The following is a 23,976-nucleotide window of genomic DNA, read 5'->3' on the forward strand; positions in this document are numbered from 1 at the left end:
ATTAAATTTCCAGCGGCTAAATAGCATTTGCCTTGACAGAACAAGGACAAAGGTCATTGAAGCCTTGCTACACGGAGATGCTTTTAAATACCCTCCTTCCTACTTAATCATAGACATGTAGTGCCTGTGCTTTAAGCTTGAAGTTACCAGAATGGTAAAGGTAAAGGGACCCCTGACCATTAGGTCCAGTCGTGGCCGACTCTGGGGTTGCGGTGCTCATCTCGCTTTATTGGCCGAGGGAGCCAGCTTCCGGGTCATGTAGCCAGCATGACTAAGCCGCTTCTGGCGAACCAGAGCAGCGCACGGAAATGCTGGTACCTTCCCGCCAGAGTGGTACCTATTTATCTACTTGCACTTTGACGTGCTTTCGAACTGCTAGATTGGCAGGAGCAGGGACCGAGCAACAGAAGCTCACCCCGTCGTGGGGATTCGAACCGCCGACCTTCTGATCGGCAAGTCCTAGGCTCTGTGGTTCAACCCACAGCGCCACCTGCGTCCTAGCAGCATGGTACCCATGGGCTAAATGGTGTTTTGGGGGACATTCCCTGGCGCCCATAAAACCTCAAACTGTATCCTTCCTGCATGAAAGAAAGATGCTCCGCTATTGAGCTACAGCCCTTCCCCTTGTCCGCGAGATCACATCGCAACGCTACACCAGCCGCCCACCTGATCTGCGGACAGAAACAGCTGCACGGAAGTTTGCAGCACCATGTTTTCGCAGTCGTTCTCCTTCCCGGCATCTTTCTTCGCTGCCACAGAGCCGCAGCCCAAGGCTTTCAGGGACACCTTCCAGCAGTCAGGGCTCAGGAGCTGATCCGAGGAACCTGAGGGGGCGGGCCCAGAGCAGATTGTCCAGGTAACAGGTGCCAATAACCAGAAATCACAGGAGAGGAGGAGTCGGGAACCGCCGGCCCTCAGGTCAAATGTGGCCCACCTCCCAATTTGGCCCATGAAGCCATTTCGCTCAAAACACACCCAACCTGTCTCACGCCCATCATTATATTTGACATAAGGGGTGGGAAGGTGGAGACAAAGTTGGATCAGCTGTGAAGGCGATCCCTTCTGTAAGCAGGGTTAAACTCACAGGCCGCAGGCGGCCAGTTTTACCCTGCCAGATCGGCTGTGCGGCCGAGTTCTCCAGGGGGCTGGGGCTCAAGGACAAGGCCAACTGCTGCCGAAAACAGCTTCGCCAGTCCTCTGATTGTTGAAATGCCAAGTGCAGGGCTGGCAAAGTCCCCCCACACTACAGATCCCATGTCCCTGACTACCAGCCATGTGCTAAGAACTATTAAGGATGTAAGATGGTTGAAAGGCGGTTTGTCCCACTTCAACATTGGCCCACAGGGGTGGCCCGCCAAGCCAAAAAGGTGCCCATTGCTGCATTAGGTGGGGCTTGGTATAAGCTAACCAGTGTGGAGGATAGTTCACTCCGCAGAGCGTGAGGCTCACAAATCTCAGGGTCCTGGGTTCAGGCAGAAAGATTCCTGCATTGCAGGGGGTTGGACTAGATGACCCTCGTGGTCCCTTCCAACTCTACAATCTACAATGCTATGTATTTCGCAGCAGGTCCACAAGAGACCAAGAAAAGTCTAAAGCATCTTAACTTCCGTTCTCTTCTTTTTCTAAGGAACAATCGCAAAAAAATAAGTCATAAAATGTAAGAAAGCTGAGCAGCACCTCTTTGTTTGCGTATGATTAGCGTGCATCTATACAGGCCACAGAAATCTGCTTATTCTCCTTGCAGGGTATGAAGTGTTTCAGGGCAGAGGGCCTTCTACCTATCCCACACATGCAGACACAAAAGGTGGGACCAAATTTCAGTGGAAGTGGTGCAATTCAGCTGTTTTGAAACTGGTGGACGAATTCGGCCTGAAGGCCATGTGAGGAGAATCAGAACTTACAGGGTTAAACAGTTCTGTGTGATGTCTCACATTCTGAGGCGTGGTTTGGTTCACATACGGGAATCTTTCTTTGTGTGTGAGTTTCCTTTCGTTTTTGGCTGAGAGACGAAAGAATGTCCGCTCTCTCGCCGGGCTGATTTATGATGTTTTTCTTCTCATCAAAGGCTGTTAGAGATTAGCAAGAAGCCTGCGTTCAGTCTGCTTTATTATCCACACACAAGGCAACACTTTCTACTGCTGCAGAACTCTGCTACGAACTCTGCTAAGAGGTTCAAGTTTTTCCTATCGGCACAAGCGTCCATCGGCACAGGGGAAGTGTGCCGGGCGCCATCTTATCTCAACAGGCCAGCTGGGAAACTCTCAGGTAGTGCCTCACCAGGTACTTACTTTCCATGAGCAGCTGCAGGTAGCTGCTGTAGTGGTCGGGGAACTGGTACTGGAGAAGGCAAGTCCAGTGCTTGCAGAAGATCGAAAAAGGCATCAGAAGGTCTTCCTCGGGCTCCAGGCCACAGGCTTTGAGTGCCAAGTGGATGGACTCCAGAAGTCTGGTCCGCTCAGAGAGCGGGGGCTTTGAGCTGTGCAGCCACTGAGGGAGGTCAAACTGGAAGAGGAAAAGGAGGAAGAGCATTGTGACGTTAACATATGAGAGAGTGCTGGAGGTGAAATAATTAAACAGGTTGCCCAGTGAGGAGCACTGGAGTCAGAGGGACTATAAAACCAGCTCTGGGAAGAGCGAAGAGGGGAGTTTGTTGGGAGTTGGGTGGTTGGTTGGAGTGGGAGTGAACTGGGATAGAGTCTGTGGGTAGGTTGAATTAGTTTAGTGAAATAGGCTGAGTCAGGAACAGTTAGGGGCTAGGCAGACAAGTAAATATCTGAGAGGTGGTTTAGTGAGTGAGAGCAGGGAGCGGAAGTTATCGGTCTGGATAGGCAGCCCATGAATGTAATTGACTGATACTGCTTATGAAACCACACGCTTGTTAAACTGCAATAAATAAACAGAAGTTTATGTTTCAATTTAACCCTGACTGGACTCGGTAGTGTCCCAGGTAGGGCCTGGGTGGCGGCAGCGAGAAATAAAGTGGTGGCACAGGGATCAATAGACGGTGAAATGTCCGGGGACCCTGTGTGATCGCCACAAGCATTTGCACGAAGAGCTTTGAGGATGGAGCTGGGGGGGGACTGGGAGATCTGAGAAAGGAAGTAGTGAGCATAGTTCTCCAGCGCCTGAAGGGCAACCTTCAGGCAAAGAAGTAATAAACAGGAATCTGTCTGCCCCTTCAAAATGAACGTGTGAGAGAGGGCCGCTGCAGCCAAACTGTTGCTGATCAGAGGCATAAAACAAGTTGGGAGACCCTGAATATTTATTCGATTCCAGTTTCCCTCTCTTCTCCTTATGTTCAAAACATAAGTTAACAATGATTAGGGATACAAAAAAAAGAACTTCACAATCCAAGAAGTAGCGAGGATGCGAGCATGCATTCTGGATTTCTTAATGCTAGCTGCGTATGCCCCAAACAGTAAGCCACGGCTTGTTCGAACCATGGTTTATTGAACAAACCAGGGGCAACCTTGCAGACGAGCAAAGAAACCATGGCTTGTTTTGCCTACTGTTGGTTTCATTTACTCACTGCTCTTGCCTTGGGTCTCTGAAGCCAGGCAAGCACCTGGAGATGGGCAACAAATCAAACCAGAGTTACTCCCAGGGTAGCGTGTTTGGACATAACGAGAAACTATGGCTCACACAAGCTGAGATTTGTAAGTAAACTTCAATTCTAATGTTCTGGTTTGTGGGCCACAAGCAAACCATAGCTAGTTCGAAATAGCAAACCGTCATTCAGGTGTTCAAGCAAACCACAGATAAGCTAAACAAGCCATAGTTTAGTGTAATGGGGAATCAGGCCACTGATTAAGAGTGTGGGATGTTCCATCTACACTAGCCTGGAAGAAGCTGGACATTCGCTTTGTATTGCTATGTTGGAACGTCTTAGCACAGTAAGCCTCCAAACCACAGGTTAAAGGAGTACATTTCAGTAAGATTGTCTAGCTTGGCTGTACTTGCATTAACGTTCTTCCACCCTCTGTGCACCCACAACAAACACTTCAAAAAGGGAAATCCATGCAAAATCAACTTTCCAGGTCATAAAAAGGAGAACTTTGAGAGCCTCTTGCCTTTGTGAGCAGCATGAAAATGACATCACTGTTGTCGTCGCCAAGGAAAGACACAACTTTCTCATACAAGCTGACAAATTCTCCTGGGGAGGCAACAGGAGTGAAGTAAGGAGAGAGGAGTGTGCAGAGCCTCCGATTCTTCAGGATTGTTTGCAGCACCGGCTTGCATTCCGATTTGGTTCCAGAGATGAACACCTGGAAAGAGACTTAGATCTAGGGGTTTGTTCAGCAAAGACACAGCACAGCAAGACCCTTCCGTATTCTGCTTGGCTTTGCCACAGCTCATCTACACTTGGACTACAAAGCATCAGTCTTCAGTTCAAGTCTCTGTTAATAGATATACCTGCACTTAAGCGAGGACCAAAGACAATTTTACACAAGGGCCTTAGACAAGGCCTATTAATGGGCCTTAGAAAAGTGAATGGAAAACGACCGATGTCTCAAGCAAAGAATGGCAACTTAAATTGATGGAATATGCGCAGCTTGCAGATTTAACATATAGAAAAAGAGAACAAGAAGAATATACGTTTAAAGAAGACTGGGAAACATTTACTGATTATTTGGGTGAAAGTTGTGTACATTTAAAAACACTGGTAGCATTAAGATAAGTTCAACAGTGTAAGTGAGTTTTGATGCTGTAACAATGGATTATTGAATGGTTTAGTTCATGTAAAATATGCAGGGATGTATGGTATGCAAGGAACACGGGTGGCTGTGGGTTAAACCACAGAGCCTAGGACTTGCCAATCAGAAGGTTGGCGGTTCGAATCCCCGTGATGGGGTGAGCTCCCGTTGCTCGGTCCCTGCTCCTGCCAACCTAGCAGTTCGAAAGCACATCAAAGTGCAAGTAGATAAATAGGTACCACTCCGGTGGGAAGGTAAACGGCATTTCCGTGCGCTGCTCTGGTTCGCCAGAATCGGCTTAGTCATGCTGGCCACATGGCCCGGAAGCTGTATGCCGGCTCCCTCAGCCAATAAAGCGAGATGAGTGCCACAACCCCAGAGTCGTCCGCAACTGGACCCTCAGCCAATAAAGCGAGATGAGTGCCACAACCCCAGAGTCGTCCGCAACTGGACCTAATGGTCAGGGGTCCCTTTACCTTTACTTATGGTATGCAAAATGAACCATGGAAAGAGAAGAAGGGAAGTCATTGATTTAAGGTTGTCTAAATGATGATCTTGAAATGTAAATTAGAAAAACTTAATAAAAACTATTTTTTAAAAAGGGAAAAAAGAAAAGTGGTGTAGATCCTCACTTCAAACTTATTTATGAGGTTTAATTTCATGGCTGCATGGATATCATCAAGAAGGTGGTTAGGAGGTGTAAGTTAGGCCTAAAGCGCCCATGAAAACATTTGCAACAAGCAAAAATGAATTCTAGGCAAGACCAACTTACTTGGCCAAGGATCTCAATGCAGGAGGTGAAGAACTGCCTCGTGGGCGGATGCCGTTGTGTTTCGTCACAGACAAATCCCACCACGGCAAAGAACAGGTCGATCCCGACTCTGTGAATCCCGGGCGTAGACTGAAGCTTGTAGATATTTATCAAAGCTCTGTGCAAAACCAAATGAAATTAGGAAACATATTATGCAGGAAGCCACACTGCAGCCATTCAACCTGCTACCCATTCTGGGAAGTTCTTTGCATGATCAGACATCTCTTAATAATAAAATTTTGCATGATGGTTCTCAAGATGAAGGAAGTTTTCATCTATGTTTGGGATACATTAAAAGCGGCCTTTTAGAATACATTTGAAGGGGCTGTGGTATGAATGAGGAGAGGCTACAAAGAACCAGGACCAGAAAAGAAGCTTGCATAGAGTCCTTTGGGCTCTGCCCACAGCCTGATGCTCAAAGATACAGTGGTACCTCTGGCTACATACTTAATTCGTTCCGGAGGTCCATTCTTAACCTGAAACTGTTCTTAACCTGAGGTACCACTTTAGCTAATGGGGCCTCCCGCTGCTGCCACGCAATTTCTGTTCTCATCCTGAAGCAAAGTTCTTAACCCGAGGTACTATTTCTGGATTAGCGGAATCTGTAACCTGAAGCATATGTAACCCGAGGTTACCACTGTATTTTGCTTTATCCCACCAAACAGATTTTGAGCTAGATTCCAGTTGTATGCCTGAAGTTTCCAGCACTGGACATCATCAGGACCAGAGAAGCATGACCCGAGAGAGATAGAGAAAGAGAGAGAGAGAGAGAGAGAGAGATGCCCCAGCAACTTACGTTATAAAGTTTTCCATATGCACAGCGGCTTCCACCACACTCAGAGAAGGGGGCTGAGAGGCCTCTGCTTGCAGCTGCTTCACTTCCTTCTTCAGAGCATGAAGCTGCTGACCGATGGCTTCGTTTTTGTGCTTCCCTTCAAACTTAAAGAGGGAACAGATGGTTACAGCAGGGCCCATACAAGGCGTGCAGCATCACAGAGGCCCAGAATGTGACTCTGACACAGAATCTCCTCCTCGGATTTTTAGAGCAAGTATCTAGTATCCATAGGCATAAGGGAGAAAAGGTGTTCATGTGTGTGTTGTGGGGATCAGAGTGTTAGACTGGGACCTGGGAGACCAGATTTCAACTTCCGAATTCACCCATGAAGCTTACTGGCTCCCAGTATGTTTCCGAGCACAATTCAAAGTGTTGGTGCTGACCTTTAAAGCCCTAAACAGTCCTGTATATATGAAGGAGCATCTCCATCCCCATCGTTCTGCCCGGACACTGAGGTCTAGCGCTGAGGGCCTTCTGGCGGTTCCCTTTCTGCGAGAAGCCAAGTTACAGGGAACCAGACAGAGGGCCTTCTCGGTAGTGGCACCCGCCCTGTGGAAAGCCCTCCCACCAGATGTCAAAGAGAACAACTACCAGACTTTTAGAAGACATCTGAAGGCAGCCCTGTTTAGGTAAGCTTTTAATGTTTGATGCATTACTGTATTTTAATATTTTGTTGGAAACTGCCCAGAGTGGCTGGGGAAGCCCAGCCAGATGGGCAGGGTATAAATAATAATAAATTAATTATTATTACTATTATTATTACTACTGGGACGCGGGTGGCGCTGTGGGTTAAACCACAGAGCCTAGGGCTTGCCGATCAGAAGGTCGGCGGTTCGAATCCCCACGACGGGGTGAGCTCCCGTTGCTCGGTCCCTGCTCCTGCCAACCTAGCAGTTCGAAAGCACGTCAAAGTGCAAGTAGATAAATAGGTACCGCTCTGGCAGGAAGGTAAGCGGCGTTTCCGTGCGCTGCTCTGGTTCGCCAGAACCGACTTAGTCATGCTGGCCACATGACCCGGAAGCTGTACGCCAGCTCCCTCGGCCAATAAAGCGAGATGAGCACCGCAACCCCAGAGTCGGTCACGACTGCACCTAATGGTCAGGGGTCCCTTTACCTTTACCTATTATTATTATTACTACTACTACTACTACTGGGTGACGCTGGACCAGTCCCTTGGGAGTTCCCCAGCTGGTTCCTCCCACCATCCCTCTGCGTCCAACCAGTCTAGGAAATTGCTAAGTTGAATACAACCCCTGTACTCAAAAGCCCACCCCACAGCGCTTAGAAATGAGGGTCTGGGGCTGGCCGAGGCCCTCAAACTGTAGAAGGGAGAGGTGTCTGTTCCAACCTGGACTGTCACAAGAGCTGCTCCCTGGCAACTTTTCCCAGAGCTGCCCCGACACTCCAGATGGTGAGTAACTTGCTCTTCTCTGTTGCTGTAAAGTTTTGGCAGCGTGTCCAGGATCTCGCTGTTGAAAGCAACTTGCTGGGACTCTCGGAGCGCCGCAGACCTGAAAAATTAACAACCCATACATTAACCAAAATAATAATAACAACAGAGCTCTCCTCAAACGTTTAGGCACATCGGATTCTTTTTCTAGCCGTGGATACTGCACGTAAGAAAGAAGAGGGGAAAGTGGTGCCCCCAAAGGTTTGCATGCAGCAGCCAGAGCGCCTAACACAGGCCTGCGGCAGGGTTTCTCCCTGTCCAAAGGAAGAGAGGGAGGAGGCAGCCTGGAGGCGGGGCTACACTTAAAGGGGCTCAACACAACACAGGGGAGAGATGCACAAAGACAACGACAAGGAAGCCTGTGTCTCACTTGGCACGGTGTTGCAGGATGCTGAGGCTGGAGCGAACCAGCTCTTTGGCTTCTCTCTGATTCACCAAGCTGGCGGGAGAAATAGCAGGCACAGGAGCTTTCATCAGCTGAAGGGGGAGAGGGGGCTGGGGGGCGTCGTACTTCTTTAAGCTGCTGATGATTCTCTCTTTGGCTGAAAGAGAAGAGGCATGTGAAGCGGTCACCAGTCACACCGCTTTCTGGTTGATCAGCAACAGGTGGAAAGCAAAATTTGCACTGAGAAATCGTTTCACACCTTTAAGAAGGCCTCTACCGCTCTGACAATGCCATTCATTTCTGCCCCTCTGCAAAACTGAAACACCGTACTTTACAACGCGGGATCAACTGGATTCCCCACCAGCGCCTCCTGGCTCCCCCGGTTACTCTTTAATTCTACTGAGCAGGTTATCTGACAAACCTGGATATCAAACTGTGGTCTGAGTTTGGTTTGGTTTGACTACTCTGAATGGTCAACACATAAGAGGGGATGACCACTTATGAGCTTGCAGGTATAACAACAACAACAACAACAATTTATTACTTGTACTCTGCCCATCTGACGGGCCACTCTGGGCAGCTTCCAGCGTATATAAAAACATAATAAAACATTTAACCTTAAAAAGCTTCCCTATACAGGGCTGCCTTCAGATGTGTCCTAAATGTTATATAATCACTCATCTCCTTAACACCTGATGGGACGGCATTTCACTACCAAAAAGGCCCTCTGCCTGGTACTAAGCTTGTGAAAGTCAGCCTCTTCCTATGACTGCCAATTTCCAAACATGGGGCTCCATCCCATTTTCGTTCTGCTCAGAATGGACCTGTTAAAATTAATGGGCAGGACTAACCAGCATCCATTAACTTCAATGGGCCAACCTTGAGTAGAACTTTATGGGCTACAACTCAGAAGACCTGTGCAGACTAAACTTGCAGAGCTTTCAGCCAATTATCAAGCAAGGAGATTTAGATGATTCTATTCACTCTTCTCAGGAATGAATGAATGTATTTCTTGATTTAATTCATTCATTCATTCGTTCGTTCATTCATAGCACCCTTCAACACAAGAACTTAGGGCAGTTCACAGAATAAAACACAGGATAAAAACATGTAAATAAGTAAAACAAAACAGCAAAATAATAACCCCCCCACCCTACCCTACTCTACTCTGAAAGCAAGATTAATGTAAGAATATCAATAAGAATATCAAAGTGGAAACAACATGAAGATCATTTCTTTCAGCAGTCTCCCATTATGATGAGAGGTTCGTCTACTCACTATTCTGAGCAATTTTTAAAATTTTTTTAAAATGCAAGAGTGCACTGCACTAAAAACACTCGTATAGTTTTGCAGAAACAGATTATAGGGATTGCCAAATCGGAATTGTAGGCTCAGCATAAGTTTATCAGGAAGACCTACTTAAGGAACAAAAGTTCTTGTGAGCATTTTAATCTAAGTGGGTTTTTACTTTTCCACCAAAAAGTAGGAGTATACAAATATAATCACTGCTGCAATTACTAAGGAAACTGAAGTTACAAATGCCTTTTCTCTATTAACAATCCAAAACAGCTGCACCATTAAATACTGCAAGCAAAAGTCTCAGTTAAAGCACAGATGTCTTGTTGTTGTGCTTCTAAGTACCGTGAGCGTTGCTTACCTAGCAGAGGGTCTGTGAAGTCCGTCTGTGAAGACAAAGTACTTGAGGCTGCATGCGATTCTACCTTGACTTGGAACCAAGAGTCCAGCACTTCCTGGAATTCGTGCTGAACGCGTTCAGTGTCCACAAACTCTATCCACAAATCCTACGACGGGACAAGAGAAAAGAAACACAGGTGGGCAAATATGGATGGCCGTGGAAGGGAACGCTCCCAGTCTCTTTTACATCACGGCGGCAGGGGCATCAGATATGGGTAGAGAAGAGAAACAGAGCAACAGAGCACATCCCACTGGTGTCCATCTCATGGTCTCTTGTGGTTTCTCATAAGCTCAACCCCACCATGAGGAATGCAATTCCAACCTCTCCCCAAAGGGGCGTGGCTTACATGAAGCTCCTCCCTAATGGGGGTTCCGTCCAATAACCTGCCCAGTGGGTTGAGGTTTCCTCCCCAAAGAAAGAATGAAGTTTTGAGAACGAAGCTGGGCTTCCTGAGAACCCCATATGTAATATACATGTGGGGACGTGGGTGGCACTGTGGGTTAAACCACTGAGCCTAGGGCTTGCCGATCAGAAGGTCGGCGGTTCGAATCCCCGCGACGGGGTGAGCTCCCGTTGCTGGGTCCCTGCTCCTGCCAACCTAGCAGCTTGAAAGCACATCAAGGTGCAATAGATAAATAGGTACCACTCCGGCAGGAAGGTAAACAGTGTTTCCGTGCGCTGCTCTGGTTCGCCAGAAGTGGCTTAGTCCTGCTGGCCACATGACCCGGAAGCTGTACGCTGGCTCCCTCGGCCAATAAAGCGAGATGAGCGCCGCAACCCCCGAGTCGGCCACGACTGAACCTAATGGTCAGGGGTCCCTTTACCTTTATTGTTACCTTATGGGAACTAGGTTAAAGACCGATAGAAAAATTACTGGAGAGCACCATTAGAGGGAGCGCGTGGAGGAGAGCCACTTTGATCCATGAAGCTGCTGTTACCACTTCAAACAAGATCCTAAAGGCCACGCTCATGAGGGACACATGAGGGACACATACCTCTGACAGAATTCCCTATTTGGACATCATCCAAATGGCTCTCTAAAGCCACCCAAGTCCAAAAAGCACTTGGGAATGTTATAGAAGAAATTGGGGTTGGCTTTTACAGTGTCGCCTAAGTCCATTACAGATCAGAGAAGGAATGGACGGAGGCAGGATCCGGCGAAAGCAAGGCAGATCTTTATTTTTCCTGTTGCTACAGAGTCTACACATACGCACACACCCTGGGACTGGGCAATTTCTAAAGTCCTTAAAACTCCTTCCACACTTTTGTCCCAGGAGCTTGGACTACAAATCCCATCAGCCCCAGCCAACATCTGAGGGTTGCAGTCCTAGAGGGCACCGGGTTAAGATAAAACATATGCGAAGGGACTTGACAGGAAGTCAAAATTGAAGAAAAGATTTTGTAAGATAAAAGGGGGGGAAATATTTACTTGCATTATTATCATTTGTGTATTTGTGTGTGTGTGTGTGTGTGTACATATGTGTGTTTTGTATGGAATGTTTGGGAGGAAATAAGACGGTAAATAACAAATAAACTAAATACTGATGTATGCATCCGCTAGAAACATCACGTATATTAAAAATCACGAAGAGCTCAATAAGCTGAAGTCTTCTGGAACAGGCAGGTTTCTGCCAGAGTCCAAGAAGAATGAAGTGTTGGGGGTTAACGGATTTTCCAGGGAATGGCAACCCGCGAAGTTAATTGTTAAGTTGGAGGTGTATTAAGGGGGGACAGTTATAGCAACCTCACCTTTGACCCTGCACATTACCTGCTGGTTCTGCATGATCTTCGCGAGCCTGTGGGCATCATATTGCTTTGGTAAGGAGGGGATGTACGTGTCTCCCTTCTGAAAGCTCTCTTCTTCCAGCCACAAAACAAACGTGTTGAAAAGCCTGAAAGGCATAACAAGGAGAGGAAGCAAGAAGAAATACCGACGAAAGAAGAATGGCAGACAAAATTAACGGACTACGCAGAATTGGATAAAATCACAAGGAAGGATTTGAAACCTGCGGGACCAGAGATTTACAGAAGATTGGAAGAAATATATGAATTATTTGAAGAGCAGCTGTAATCAACAAATCACGCTAGTAGGACTACAGGAAGTTTTGTAAGGAGGAATATATGAAATATTGCAAAGAGGAGAAAGAAGAGAGATATGAGTTATGAGATATAAACGTAATAGCGAAAATAAGAAATGTAAATTAAGTGAATAGATTGGAAAATTTTCAGATGTGACTGATGGAAGTAAAAAAAAACTGTATAAGATATAAAAGTATGCTTAATTGCTTTTGAAAATGATATGCTGAAAAACTAATTAAAAATTTATTTAAAAAAGAAAGAAAGAAAACCTAGGAGAAACCTAGCCAGGGGGTCTAAATAATAAAATAGTTATTATTATTATCATCATCATCATCATCTCCAGCCAGGCAGGGTATAAATACTAAAAAAATTATTATTATCTCCCCCACACTCCACAGGCCACCCTTCCAAGCTGCACCCTTCAAGAGTTCTTGCTTGCCCAGAACGTGCCCTTGGACTTTGCCAATGCCTGGATGACAGTCAGAGAGGGGTGTGTACAAAGGTAACATTCACACACACTGCTCCATTTGCTTTGGCAAAGGCCTGTGGCCTCCAGGAGACTGCCCTCAAGCAGATGTCACCTGTGAGCTAAAAAGGGTTCCCCCACCCTAGAACATTTCCCAGACTCCTTTGAGGCACATAGAGGGGAGTCTGAGGGAGTCAGGTCGTTGAAGAAAGGGTTCTCCGGAACTAGAATGCATGGAGACCGTGCATCTAAAGCCCATCCCTGAGGCAGGGATACTCTAATTATTATTATTATTATTATTATTATTATTATTATTATTTATACCCTGCCCTCCCCGGTTCAAAAACTGTGCTCAGAGTGGCTAACAACAAATTTAAAACACTTAATTATAAAAGCAGCATAAAATACAGTATAAAAACATGGATAACAATAAAATTCAAAAAGATAATCCCCAGGGCTAGCTGGCTGAATTAGTCCTACTTGGGCCAGCGAGGAGGCCAGGGGAGAATTAGCTGTGGGGTCTCAGAGTGGGTGATCTTCATAAAAGGGGAGGGGGGGGGAAGAGAAGGGAAATAAAAGATCAGGCTGAATTCAAATTAAAGGCCAGGCGGAATAGCTCTGTTTTACAGGCCCGACGGAAGGAGGTTAAATCCTGCAGGGCCCTGGTCTCATAGGACAGAGCGTTCCACCAGGTCGGAGCTATCACTGAAGAGGCTCTGGCCCTGGTGGAGGATAGTCTGACTTCCTTAGGGCCGGGGACCTCTAAACTATGGTTATTCATGGACCTTAAGGTCCTCTGCTGGGCAGACCAGGAGAGGCAAGGGATGGGTGAACTGTGACTGTAGACATAAGGAGATGCTCCAGAAAAACAGCACCCCAGGTTCTGCTTCAGAACAAGGTCTTCTTTGGAGATATATGATTACCTGACGAGCTCCTTGTGCAGTTCAGGGGAGGTCAGGTACACCTTCTTGCCACCTCCTTTCTCTGCTAAGCTTTCGCTGCCCCCTGCCGGGTTCTCCAGCCTGAGGGCTTTGCTGGCTGAGTGGTGGAAGTCTGCAGCCTCGATCAGGCGATGCTTCAGGTCGCTTAATAAGCCCAGGTGAGCGGGACTCTGGAAGAACCTCTTCCCAATGCATCCATCTACAGGTAACCTTAAAAAGAAGAATCTTTCTCATTTACAACCAACACATGAGAAATCACTTAGAAAAGCGGTATGTAGACCTTTTCCCTTTTGAAGAAAAAAAACCTAAGGTGGTCATAATGAAACTTAAAGGTGAAGGGACCCCTGACCATTAGGTCCAGTCGTGGATGACTCTGGGGTTGCGGCGCTCATCTCGCTTTATTGGCCGAGGGAGCCGGCGTACAGCTTCCAGGTCATGTGGCCAGCATGACTAAGCCGCTTCTGGCGAACCAGAGCAGCGCACGGAAACACCGTTTACCTTCCCGCCAGAGTGGTACCTATTTATTTACTTGCACTTTGTCATGCTTTCGAACTGCTAGGTTGGCAGGAGCAGGGACCGAGCAACGGGAGCTCACCCCGTCGCGGGGATTCGAACCGCTGACCTTCTGATCGGCAAGTCCTAGGCTCTGTGGTTTAACCCACAGCGCCACCCGCGTTCCTTTATAATGAAACTTAGCAATGGAGAAATCAGTCTACTTCCAGTTGCATGAGTTATTTTGTTAAGTTTGTCCAATTTCTGCAATTTTTTAAAAGAAATACCCAAACAAAGGAGTTTGGACTTGGACTTGATATCCCGCCTTTCGCTCCCCTTAAGGAGTCTCAAAGTGGCTAACATTCTCCTTTCCCTTCCTCCCCCACAACAAACACTCTGAGAGACTTCAGAGAAGTGTGACTAGCCCAAGGTCACCCAGCAGCTGCATGTGGAGGAGCGGGGAAGCGAACCCAGTTCACCAGATTACGAGTTCACTGCTCTTAACCACTACACCACGCTGGCTCTCTAATTAAAACTTAATACATGTTTCTAAATATATTTGGCTATGCTGGCTTGGGCTGGTGGGAGCTGGGAGCCCAAGTACATCAGGAGAGAAGCAGGTTCTTGTTTCTTGGTAAGGAGAAATTTCAGTTTTAACCAGGATTCCTGAGCTGCCACCTGTTCGTCCCCAATACACAAACATAAAAAAACCTGCCTTTTACTGGTTTGACTATTTGGCTGTCTACCTCCAGTGTTGTTTGCTCTGACTGGCAGAAGCTCCCCAGGGTCTCAGGCCGAAGGCTGCCTTTCTTTATCACCCGCTCTAACTGAACCCTTTCACTTGGGGATGTTGCCAGGGATTAACAGGCGGCCAAAGGCCTTTTGCATGCAGAGCAACCCATATAACCAAAAAGCAAAATGTGTTCCCCTTTCAATGAGCCTCCTAAAACATTCATCCCAGCTGGGATCTGCCTGGGATCTGAACTGATGTCATGTTGTCACTTTAAATTGCCTTTATATTTGCAGTTGTTTCCTAAAATTGTTTCTGTGTGTGTGCAATTGTTTTTAGCCGGTTCTTCTATCTTATGTCATTACAGGGTAAATCGTTTCGAGACGCCTGGTGGGGAAGCGAGACGGAAATGAAATAAATAACGATAATTAAATAAAAACCCTCCAGATGTGAATTCACCCATATTGTGGCCCCGGGCGGTGGAGGTAGAGGAGGAAGAATTTCTGCCAGATGAGCGGGAGCAGCGGGTGGTCGGCGGGGGTAGCGAGGGCTTGATGAGCCCAACGATAAATCAGCAGCCGCTGGAGAGATGGGACGATGGGCAGCTTCAGCTGGCTCTGAGCTTTCTGCAGACAGAAAAGAAAGCTGGTTGCATCGCCTTCTGTTGTTGGGAAACTGTGTACGTGCAGCTACTCACACAGAGTCAATTAAGGTTTGGCAGACAGCCAGAAGGCAATCTGAGGGAGTAAGTCTGCCTGGTGATAACAGAGGCATGGAGACAACTCCCTGATTGGTCAAGCTCTCTCAAGGGAGTGATAATTAATGGCCTACTAACTGGAATGTGTTAGTTCAGTGTTCAGAGTTCTGTGTGTCAGTGTAGGAGTTGTGAGTCGTGTCAGAGAGAGCTAGCAAAAGATCCGTGTTCTGTTCCTGTAAATAGTCCACTGCATAGCTGTCAAGCGTCCCTTATTTGGCGGAACAGTCCCTTATCCCAGCACCATGTCCCGCTGCTGTCTCTTATTGATGATGTCCCTTAAATAAGCTACTGAAGGTAATGGGGCCCTTTCTATGTCCAGCTGTCCTTTGTCAACAACAAATTGTTGCTGTTTTTGTGTGTTGAATATATGCTATATGGTAATTTATGGACCTAATAGGTATCTAAAGCCATTTGCATGCAACAAAATATGTATTTTATCAAAGTAATTGTTGATCCCTTATTTTGGCTGCTGATCCCTTATTTTCGAGGTTGCTGGTCCCTTATTTTCAAATCTGTAAGTTGACAGCTATGGTCCACTGTATATAATAAACACCTAACTACAAGTTCCTGGTTCCTGCTTCGTCTATCCTGTCTGCAGCCAAGTCGCCAAGTGCTTCCGTGGATTCTGTGTGTACTCTGCTAGGTCTGGCTAAGGTCCTGCAACTAGTCAGAAAGCTGTGAAACACCAAATAGGTTATGCCAATATCTGTGAAGTCAATTTTCCCCATCACGAGCTTGTTCTGGGTGCTGGGATACATCTGGGGAGACGGGGGCAATTGGCAGGCCCCCAGCTGGCTCCAGCCCACCGACCGGCAGCCGGGCGAACTCCGGTTCTTGGAACAGCATCAAAACTGCGACCTTTAGAGACTGAGCATGCAAGCTAGCAGAGATAAGAACTCTTTGCAACGGAAGTAGCGCACAGAGGCATATGTAAGCATATTTACAAGCGTTTATTCAGCATCAGGACAAAGGAAAAACCTGTCTGCTTCCCTTCGTTTCCAAGCAAACAGCAACACAGGCAAAAGCTATATACAACGGAGGTTCCCAGCAAACTGTGCTGGAAGTAAACAGAATTGTGACATGCAACAACTCCACATGCCTGTTCTAAAGGTGGAACGGAACCATATCCTAACATTGGGTGCCTTTTCAGAGAAGGCACCCATCGCCTAGAGAAGACACGTTGGTCCTACCTTCAGAGCCTGATCAGGAGCCGAATTACTGACCACCAACTCCTTTTCCACGACTCTGCGAAGCTGGGAATCCTCTTCGAAGATGGACTCCGTATTCAGAATGGTCCACGCAAACCAGACCTGAAAGTAATAAAAGCAAAGGCTACCAAGGAAAGAGAAGCATCTGCTCCCAGGAGGCCCATCGAGACTCAAAATGGTTTCTTCCAGGGAGGATAAAAATAAATGTTTTTTTATTTTTAAAAATATATTTTAAAATGGATTTTTTCTATTTAAATCAGATTTTTTTAATTTAAATTGGATTTTTAAAATAAAATGCTTTCAGGGGGGAATCTTTCTAAAGATAGTTTTCTATTTAAGTTACATTATAGTCCAAAGGCTATTCATCAGGAATAAGGATTTGTTTTAGGTTTTTCATTTGTGCTACAACTAAGTCTAAGTTTTTGGTTTTCTAAAATTATTTTAACCACATCAGTTAACAAACATGGTTACGTATACCATAATGTTACTGTTTTAGTTAAATAAATTGTTTAAATTGTTATTTAGGAAATGATTCTTTTTCTCCTTTCAATAAAGTACAGCAGAAAAGTTGTCCAAATATAAACAGCTAACTTATTAAACCTCACAATAATTTCATAATTATCTGTCTATGTATTTCTAATAGTATAACCAAATCAGGGATTTTTGATATAACTGTAAAAACTACTCTGAAAATTTATTATTCCAAAAATGAAACCTTTGTCTGGTTGCAAATATTAAGATTATACCAGCAAGAATGAGTCTTTCTGTAAAAAAAAAAAAGGGGGGGGGGATTTAAATCAAGTCTTACTGACCGGTGATTTAAATTGTGATTTGATTTCAATCAAATCCACCCTGGTTTCTTCCCAGTTAGAGAGCAAGGCTGGGCAATACCCTCCAAGCCCATTCTAGGACGTCAACTCTATGGCACTTCCCTACCTGCGCGGAATTTGCGTTTCCCTCGATGAACGAAGGCGTGACATTTCCGGCCACGATCCAGCTGACTAAGGAAGAGAGCAGCCCCTTGTCACAGTGGTAGCCCAAGGCATTCTGGGAAGGTTGGGTGAGAGAGAAAAGTTCAGGTGAGAAGACCTTGAGCCATTGCAGGCCAGAGATTTAGGCTGAAAGGCAATGGGAATTAAGCCACAGAAGCATATTCAGACTTTAAGAACACACTTCTTGCCTGTTATCAGAGGTCAGGGGGACACAGTTTCAAACAGCATTTGACATAACAATGTTTGACGCAATATATAGAACAGGGAAGCCAAACTCTAGCCTGAAGAGGGCAGCAACGAGGCTTTGGAGTCTGGAGAACGTGCAAGTTTAGCTTCGAGAAGAGACGAGGAAGAAGCACTGGGGACCACCATCTTCAAATATCTGAAGAGCTGTCACATAAATAGAGCAAATCTCCTCCAGAGGGTGGCAATCAACAGGTTCAGCTTCTAAGAGTGGTGGTTTCTTCTAAACATTAAGTCAGGCTTCCTCAACCTCGGCCCTCCAGATGTTTTGAGACTGCAATTCCTATCATCCCTGACCACTGGTCCTGCTAGCTAGGGATGATGGGAGTTGTAAGCCAAAAACATCTGGAGAGCCAAGGTTAAGGAAGCCTGCATGAGGTCATAGGAAGAAGGAAGGGCCATGCCCATGAATTAAGTAGCCACACACCCAAGAATCGCAGAGTCCAAGTGTTATAAGTGATCCCAAAGCTCAACAAGTCCAACCCACTTCCAGAGCAGGGAACAGGCGACCACAGCATCCCAACACATTCTGCATTAAAGGTAAAGGTAAAGGTAAAGGGACCCCTGACCATTAGGTCCAGTTGTGACCGACTCTGGGGTTGCGGCGCTCATCTCACTTTATTGGCCGAAGGAGCCGGCGTACAGCTTCCGGGTCATGTGGCCAGCATGTCTAAGCCGCTTCTGGCGAACCAGAGCAGCGCACGGAAACGCCGTTTACCTTCCCGCCAGAGCGGTACCTATTTATCTACTTGCACTTTGATGTGCTTTCGAACTGCTAGGTTGACAGGAGCAGGGACCGAGCAACAGGAGCTCACCCTGTCACAGGGATTCAAACCGCCAACCTTCTGATCGGCAAGCCCAAGAGGCTGAGTGGTTTAACCCACAGCGCCACCCATGTCCCACATTCTGCATTACTTGGCCATTATTTAAATATATGGGGCAGATGGGAGTCATCAGCCAGGGAAGGAAGCCCATCAAGGAGAAGGAGACTCTGATCCTAAACCTTCACTGCCTTGCTGGATATCTTCAGGAGAAGAAAACCCTACACAAATCTAGAGTGGAATCCCTAAGATGGTTGGATGGCGCCTTGTACGCCTCCGTCCAGCAATTCCTGCAGCCAAGCTGGTGCCAAAGACATTGCTATGCATTCCTTTGGACCACATCAGCGAGGCTGAGAGAGGGTCTTGTCGTCTGGGCAGCCCAGGACATCCAGGCTTGCACCTCCGGGGATGGTCACCCCAAGAAGTGCACTCCATCGTCTCTCAAGACAGACACTGTTGGGATTTTTGACTACGTGCTATTCTGTGCAGCTTCACAGAGTCAATTAAGAGTTGGCCGACAGACAAGGATGACTGAGCAGAGAGTTATCTGCCTGGAGATATGGGAGCCTGGAAACAGTTTAAAGTTGAAGTCTCACAAGGGCATGATGATTTATGACCTTACTGACTGGACTGTGTTGTCGGTCAGTGTGATGTTCTGAGAGTCGTTTGGCGTTTAAGAGAGAGCTAGTTAAGATCCACGTTTCTGTTCTTGTATATACAGTCATACCTCGGTTGAATGCGCTTTGGGTTGAGTGCGTTTGAGTTGCGCTCCGCAGCAACCCGGAAGTAACGGAGCGCGTTACTTCCGGGTTTTGCCGCTTGCGCATGCGCTCAAAATGACGTCATGCGCAGAAGCGGCAAAAAGTGATGCGCGCATGCACAGACGTGCCGTCACTTGTTACATTTGCTTCTAGATGCGAACGGGGCTCCGGAACGGATCCCATTCGTATCTAGAGGTACCACTGAAATAACTTGTAGAGTCTGCCGTAAATAATAAACACATCAAAGCAACCAAGTTACTAGTAGCAGCATTTGTTCCTGCTTCGTCCATCCTGCCTGCAACTGATTGCTTTCTGGAACTCTGCGTATGCTCTGCTAAGGTCTGGCTAAGGTCCTGCAACAGGTCAAAGTTGCAAAACACCAACAGACACTGCTAGTTAAAGCGTCTCCTAACCCAGGAGGGAAAGAGGGATGGAGCATCCGTACCTTGTGTTGCTGGTACAGCAGCTTCTGCACACAGTCCTCTTGGTTGAACTGGAAAGCGGCTTGGCACAAGTGGTCCATCAGGCAGAGTATGGCTCTCTCCTTGTGCCACAGCGGTTGGCTGATGAGGGCCTGGACCCAGAACTCCAACACGGCCGCTGGCCCGACTCCGTTGGGAAGGCTGCTCATAAAAATGTGAGTCTGCCAAGAAAAAGGGTGGAAGGATGAAATGAGATCGCAATAAGGGCCGGAGAGAACCCACAGACCTGGAGGGCAGCAACAAGGCGTGAGAACAGCCCTTCTTATAAAATGCTGCCACCATTAGAGACGGATTTCTGCAGGCGACAGAAAAGCAGTCAAAACTGTATTTGCATGGAGGTGCTCATTGCATGGGCTGTACAGAGAGAGAGAGAGAGAGAGAGAGAGAGAGAGAGAGAGAACAGCGCCTGATTCTCACTCATCCACAGCACAGCCAACTCACTGACACTGTATCTTTTGCCCACCATTTTTGCATGTTTCTTCTGATGGGAGACTCAGGGTGGTCAGAGAATTGTAGTGCCGGAAGGGACCCCAAGGGTCATGTAGTCCAACCCCTTGCAATGCAAGAATCTCCACTAATAACAATAATATTAATTTATTATTTATACCCTGCCCATCTGGCTGGGTTTCCCCAGCCACTCTGGGAGGCTTCCAACAGAATATTAAAATACAATAACCTATTAAACATTAAAAGCTACCCTAAACAGGGAATGTCTTCTAAAAGTCTGGTAGTTGTTTTTCTCTTTGACATCTGGTGGGAGGGCGTTCCACAGGGCGGGTGCCACTACCGAGAAGGCCCTCTGCCTGGTTCCGTGTAACCTCACTTCTTGCAATGAGGGAACTGCCAGAAGGCCCTCGATGCTGGACCTCAGTGTCTGGGCAGAACGATGAGGGTGGAGATGCTCCTTCAGGTATACCGGACCGAGGCCGTTTAGGGCTTTAAAGGCATCCCTGACAGATGGCCATCCAACCTCTGCTTAAAAACCTCCAAGGAAGGAGTCCACCACCTTCTGAGGGAGCCCATCCCAGTGCCGAAAAGCTGTCGCTGTCTGAAAATTCTTCCTGATGTTTCTCCAGAATCTCCCTGGGGTTGGCCTCAGAAACGGTCAGAAATCCAGAAGAGCTTGGCGATTCTACAAGCCTCCATGCCCCCCAGCTGCATGCAACTTGGCTTCCTTGACCGAATCATCTACTATCAGGATTCCCAGTCTCTCTCTCTCTCTCATCACAGGACCTTGGACAGTACCGAGCTGGCAATTTGCTGAGGTCATAGAACCCTTCCCAGGCTGTTCAAGCCTTTGCTGAAAGGTGGAGCAGGCCTCTAGCCTTTTTGCCTCTTTGGCAGTTGCCTCTTTGGCAGTTGCCTCTTTGGCAGTTGCCTCTTTGGCAGTGCTTGCCAAACACAAGCACTGAAAAGAGTGAGGCTCCTGGCATGGACAAAGACCATTGGCCTCGATGGGGAAGGGGCAGCTGAAGGCACTTCCAGCTGGCCGGTTCTGGCTCCGCACTGGAGACTCTGCCTGGACCCAGAATAATATAATATATAATAATAATTTATTATTTATACCCCGCCCATCTGGCTGGGCTTCCCCAGCCACTCTGGGCGGCTTCCATCAAAATATTAAAATACCGCAATACATCAAACATTAAAAGCCTCCCTAAAGAGGGCTGCCTTCAGATGTCTTCTAAAAGTCTGGTAGTTGTTCTTCTCTTTGACATCTGGTGGGAGGGCGTTCCACAGGGAGGGTGCCACTACCGAGAAGGCCCTCTGCCTGGTTCCCTGTAACTTGGTTTCACGCTGTGAGGGAACCTCCAGAAGGCCCTCGGCACTGGACCTCAGTATCCGGGTAGAACAATGGGGGTGGAGATGCTCCTTCAGGTATACTGGGCCAAGGCCATTTAGGGCTTTAAAAGTCAGCACCAACACTTTGTTGTGCTTGGAAACGTACTGGGAGCCAGTGTAGGTCTTTCAAGACCGGTGTTATGTGGTCTGATGTTGCTTGCACAGCTGGTCCTGACTTCTGTTCCCCTGCGTCAAAGTCCTGGCTGCTTCCAGAGGTCGGGGCCATGACATTTTAGCTGCATTGATGTACCCTGAACCCCACCCCGGCCCCTGTCGCTCTCATTCAGTCATCCCTGGAACTCCTGGAATTTCAGCAGATGCGGATCTACAAGCTCTCAAGCCTATCTTGTCGAGCCTAAGATAAGCTTAATTTGGGAAAGGAAGGAAGAGCCAAGATTCTCAGAAAGCCGCATTATACACTTGCAATACTACACATGTTCTGTCAGAGATTCATTAGCTGAGATTCCTGCATTGCAGAGGTTTGGAATAAGGGACCCTTTGGGTCATTTCCAACTTGACAATTGGATGATTCTGAGATTCCACGCTTGCGGGGACACACACATTCGTTTACATGGGGCAACCACCCTTATTTTATTTAACAAAAATTCATATGCTGCTTGATTGCTGTAAAGCCTCTAAGCAGTTTAAAGGAAGCGGTAAAACTGTCAATAACTCCTTGCTTTTGTCTTGTGGCACATTCTAGTCTTGCACCATGTAGGCTGATCTTTAGGAGCAAAGGGATGGGTGCTTTGGTCCCTTGGTTCCCTTCCAGCCTTAAAAGAGTCCACGGTCGAAGAAGACATGCTTCCAGCTCCTGACCTGAATCATGCAGTTGAGCAGCTTGATGTTTTCACCGTAACTTGTCCCAGTTAAGTGCTGAGTGACTTTCTGCGTCACTTGCTGGGTCATCCCTTGGGGGACGCCACTGTCCAGCTGAAGGAATTGATAGAGGCAAGACAGAAACCTGGGTGGGGCGGGACAGGACAAAGAACAAGTTGCCAATTTAGTTGCTAGGTCGAAAAGGTACAGTTGCCCCACTACCACTGTTACAAACTAGGATACAAAAGCTAGGAGCCATATGACTGCTGGGATCTGGATGGTGGGTACCAAAACAGAATGTCCAGTCACCATTTTTTGCACATAAACTGGGATTTCTTTTTTAAAGACAGATAGCAGTAAAAAAAAAAAGTTCTTTCTTTCAATTTTTTGCTGATTCAGGGGGTCTGCAAGGTAGCACAGCAGCAAAAGGCATGTATTTTGCTACCGCGCTACCCCGCAAAACAGCTGATTTGCCCGGCAGCGCAGCAGCAACAGCAAAAAAACAAAGGCATGTCTTTTGCTGCCGCGCTACTCTGCAGGCCCCCTGAATCACCCACAGGCAGGTGGATATGTTAGGCGCCAAAGGTGGCACCTGGACATATCAATCCTGTTGCAAAAGACCAGTTGCCAGTTGCAAAATGCCCAGCTAATTTCAAATGCTGTGCACTACATATACCAGGCATAGGCAAACTCAGCCCTCCAGATGTTTCGGGACTATAGTTCCCATCATCCCTGACCACTGGTCCTGCTAGCTAGGGATCCTGGGAGTTGTAGGCCAAAAACATCTGGAGGGCCAAGTTTGCCTATGCCTGACATATACCAACTCTCAGAAAGGGCCCTCTGGCTGAGCCGCAAAAACCACCCTGCCCTATTTAATTAATAATAATAATAATAATATTTGTACCCCTGTCCATCTGACTGGGTTGTCCCAGCCACTCTTCCCAGCATATTCAAAAACATAATAAAACATTAAACATTAAAAACTTTCCTATACAGGGCTGCCTTGAGATGCAACAACAGCAGAATTTTGAAAGGATGGATGGGGGATACAAGCAAGGCAGGCAGTCTTGGACTTACTGTTCGTTCTTCAGCAGGTAATACTGGCATGGGTAGAACAACGCTAAGACTTTATCCAGCACATGAACCACTGTTCTCAGATGCCGCGACTGCACCAAAACGCCCAGGAGTGAGATCCCTTCAGCACAGAACTTCTCAACACTATTGAAGGATAAGAGGAAAATGTATGTTAGTCATTGGACAAAATGATAACGGTATTAACAGGCAGAAGGGTGATCTGCTCCCACACCTGCAGGCTTCCAGGAAGCTGACACAAATTCTTCTGAGGGGATTCCTGCCTCAAAGCTATTATGGGGAGACAGATGAGAAGATGCACTGGGCAGCTGCCACCTCCCCCCAGCCCCATTATGTGCTGTAAATCTATCTTTACTGGACATTGCTTGGAGACTTTCACA

The 23,976-nt window shown here is 47.1% G+C and overlaps 1 protein-coding gene across 1 annotated transcript in view; it reads right to left on the bottom strand.

Annotated features, from left to right (window-relative positions):
• EPG5 (ectopic P-granules 5 autophagy tethering factor) overlaps positions 1-23,976 on the bottom strand; it is an 80,586-nt gene that overhangs the window by 25,939 nt on the left and 30,671 nt on the right. Inside the window, exons 17-32 of the mRNA XM_080973362.1 lie at positions 23,582-23,722; positions 22,505-22,649; positions 19,807-20,004; positions 17,481-17,591; positions 16,527-16,646; positions 15,039-15,205; positions 13,340-13,567; positions 11,640-11,763; positions 9,833-9,977; positions 8,161-8,332; positions 7,689-7,851; positions 6,302-6,444; positions 5,467-5,623; positions 4,071-4,265; positions 2,289-2,502; positions 667-824 (exon numbers count right to left, since the gene is read on the bottom strand). Coding sequence (XP_080829488.1) covers positions 667-824; positions 2,289-2,502; positions 4,071-4,265; positions 5,467-5,623; positions 6,302-6,444; positions 7,689-7,851; positions 8,161-8,332; positions 9,833-9,977; positions 11,640-11,763; positions 13,340-13,567; positions 15,039-15,205; positions 16,527-16,646; positions 17,481-17,591; positions 19,807-20,004; positions 22,505-22,649; positions 23,582-23,722 — 2,581 coding nt within the window. The remainder of the gene's footprint in view (positions 1-666; positions 825-2,288; positions 2,503-4,070; positions 4,266-5,466; positions 5,624-6,301; positions 6,445-7,688; positions 7,852-8,160; positions 8,333-9,832; positions 9,978-11,639; positions 11,764-13,339; positions 13,568-15,038; positions 15,206-16,526; positions 16,647-17,480; positions 17,592-19,806; positions 20,005-22,504; positions 22,650-23,581; positions 23,723-23,976) is intronic.

The sequence above is a fragment of the Podarcis pityusensis genome, assembly GCF_964106645.2.
Source record: "Podarcis pityusensis genome assembly, chromosome: 11".
Lineage (NCBI taxonomy): Eukaryota > Metazoa > Chordata > Lepidosauria > Squamata > Lacertidae > Podarcis > Podarcis pityusensis.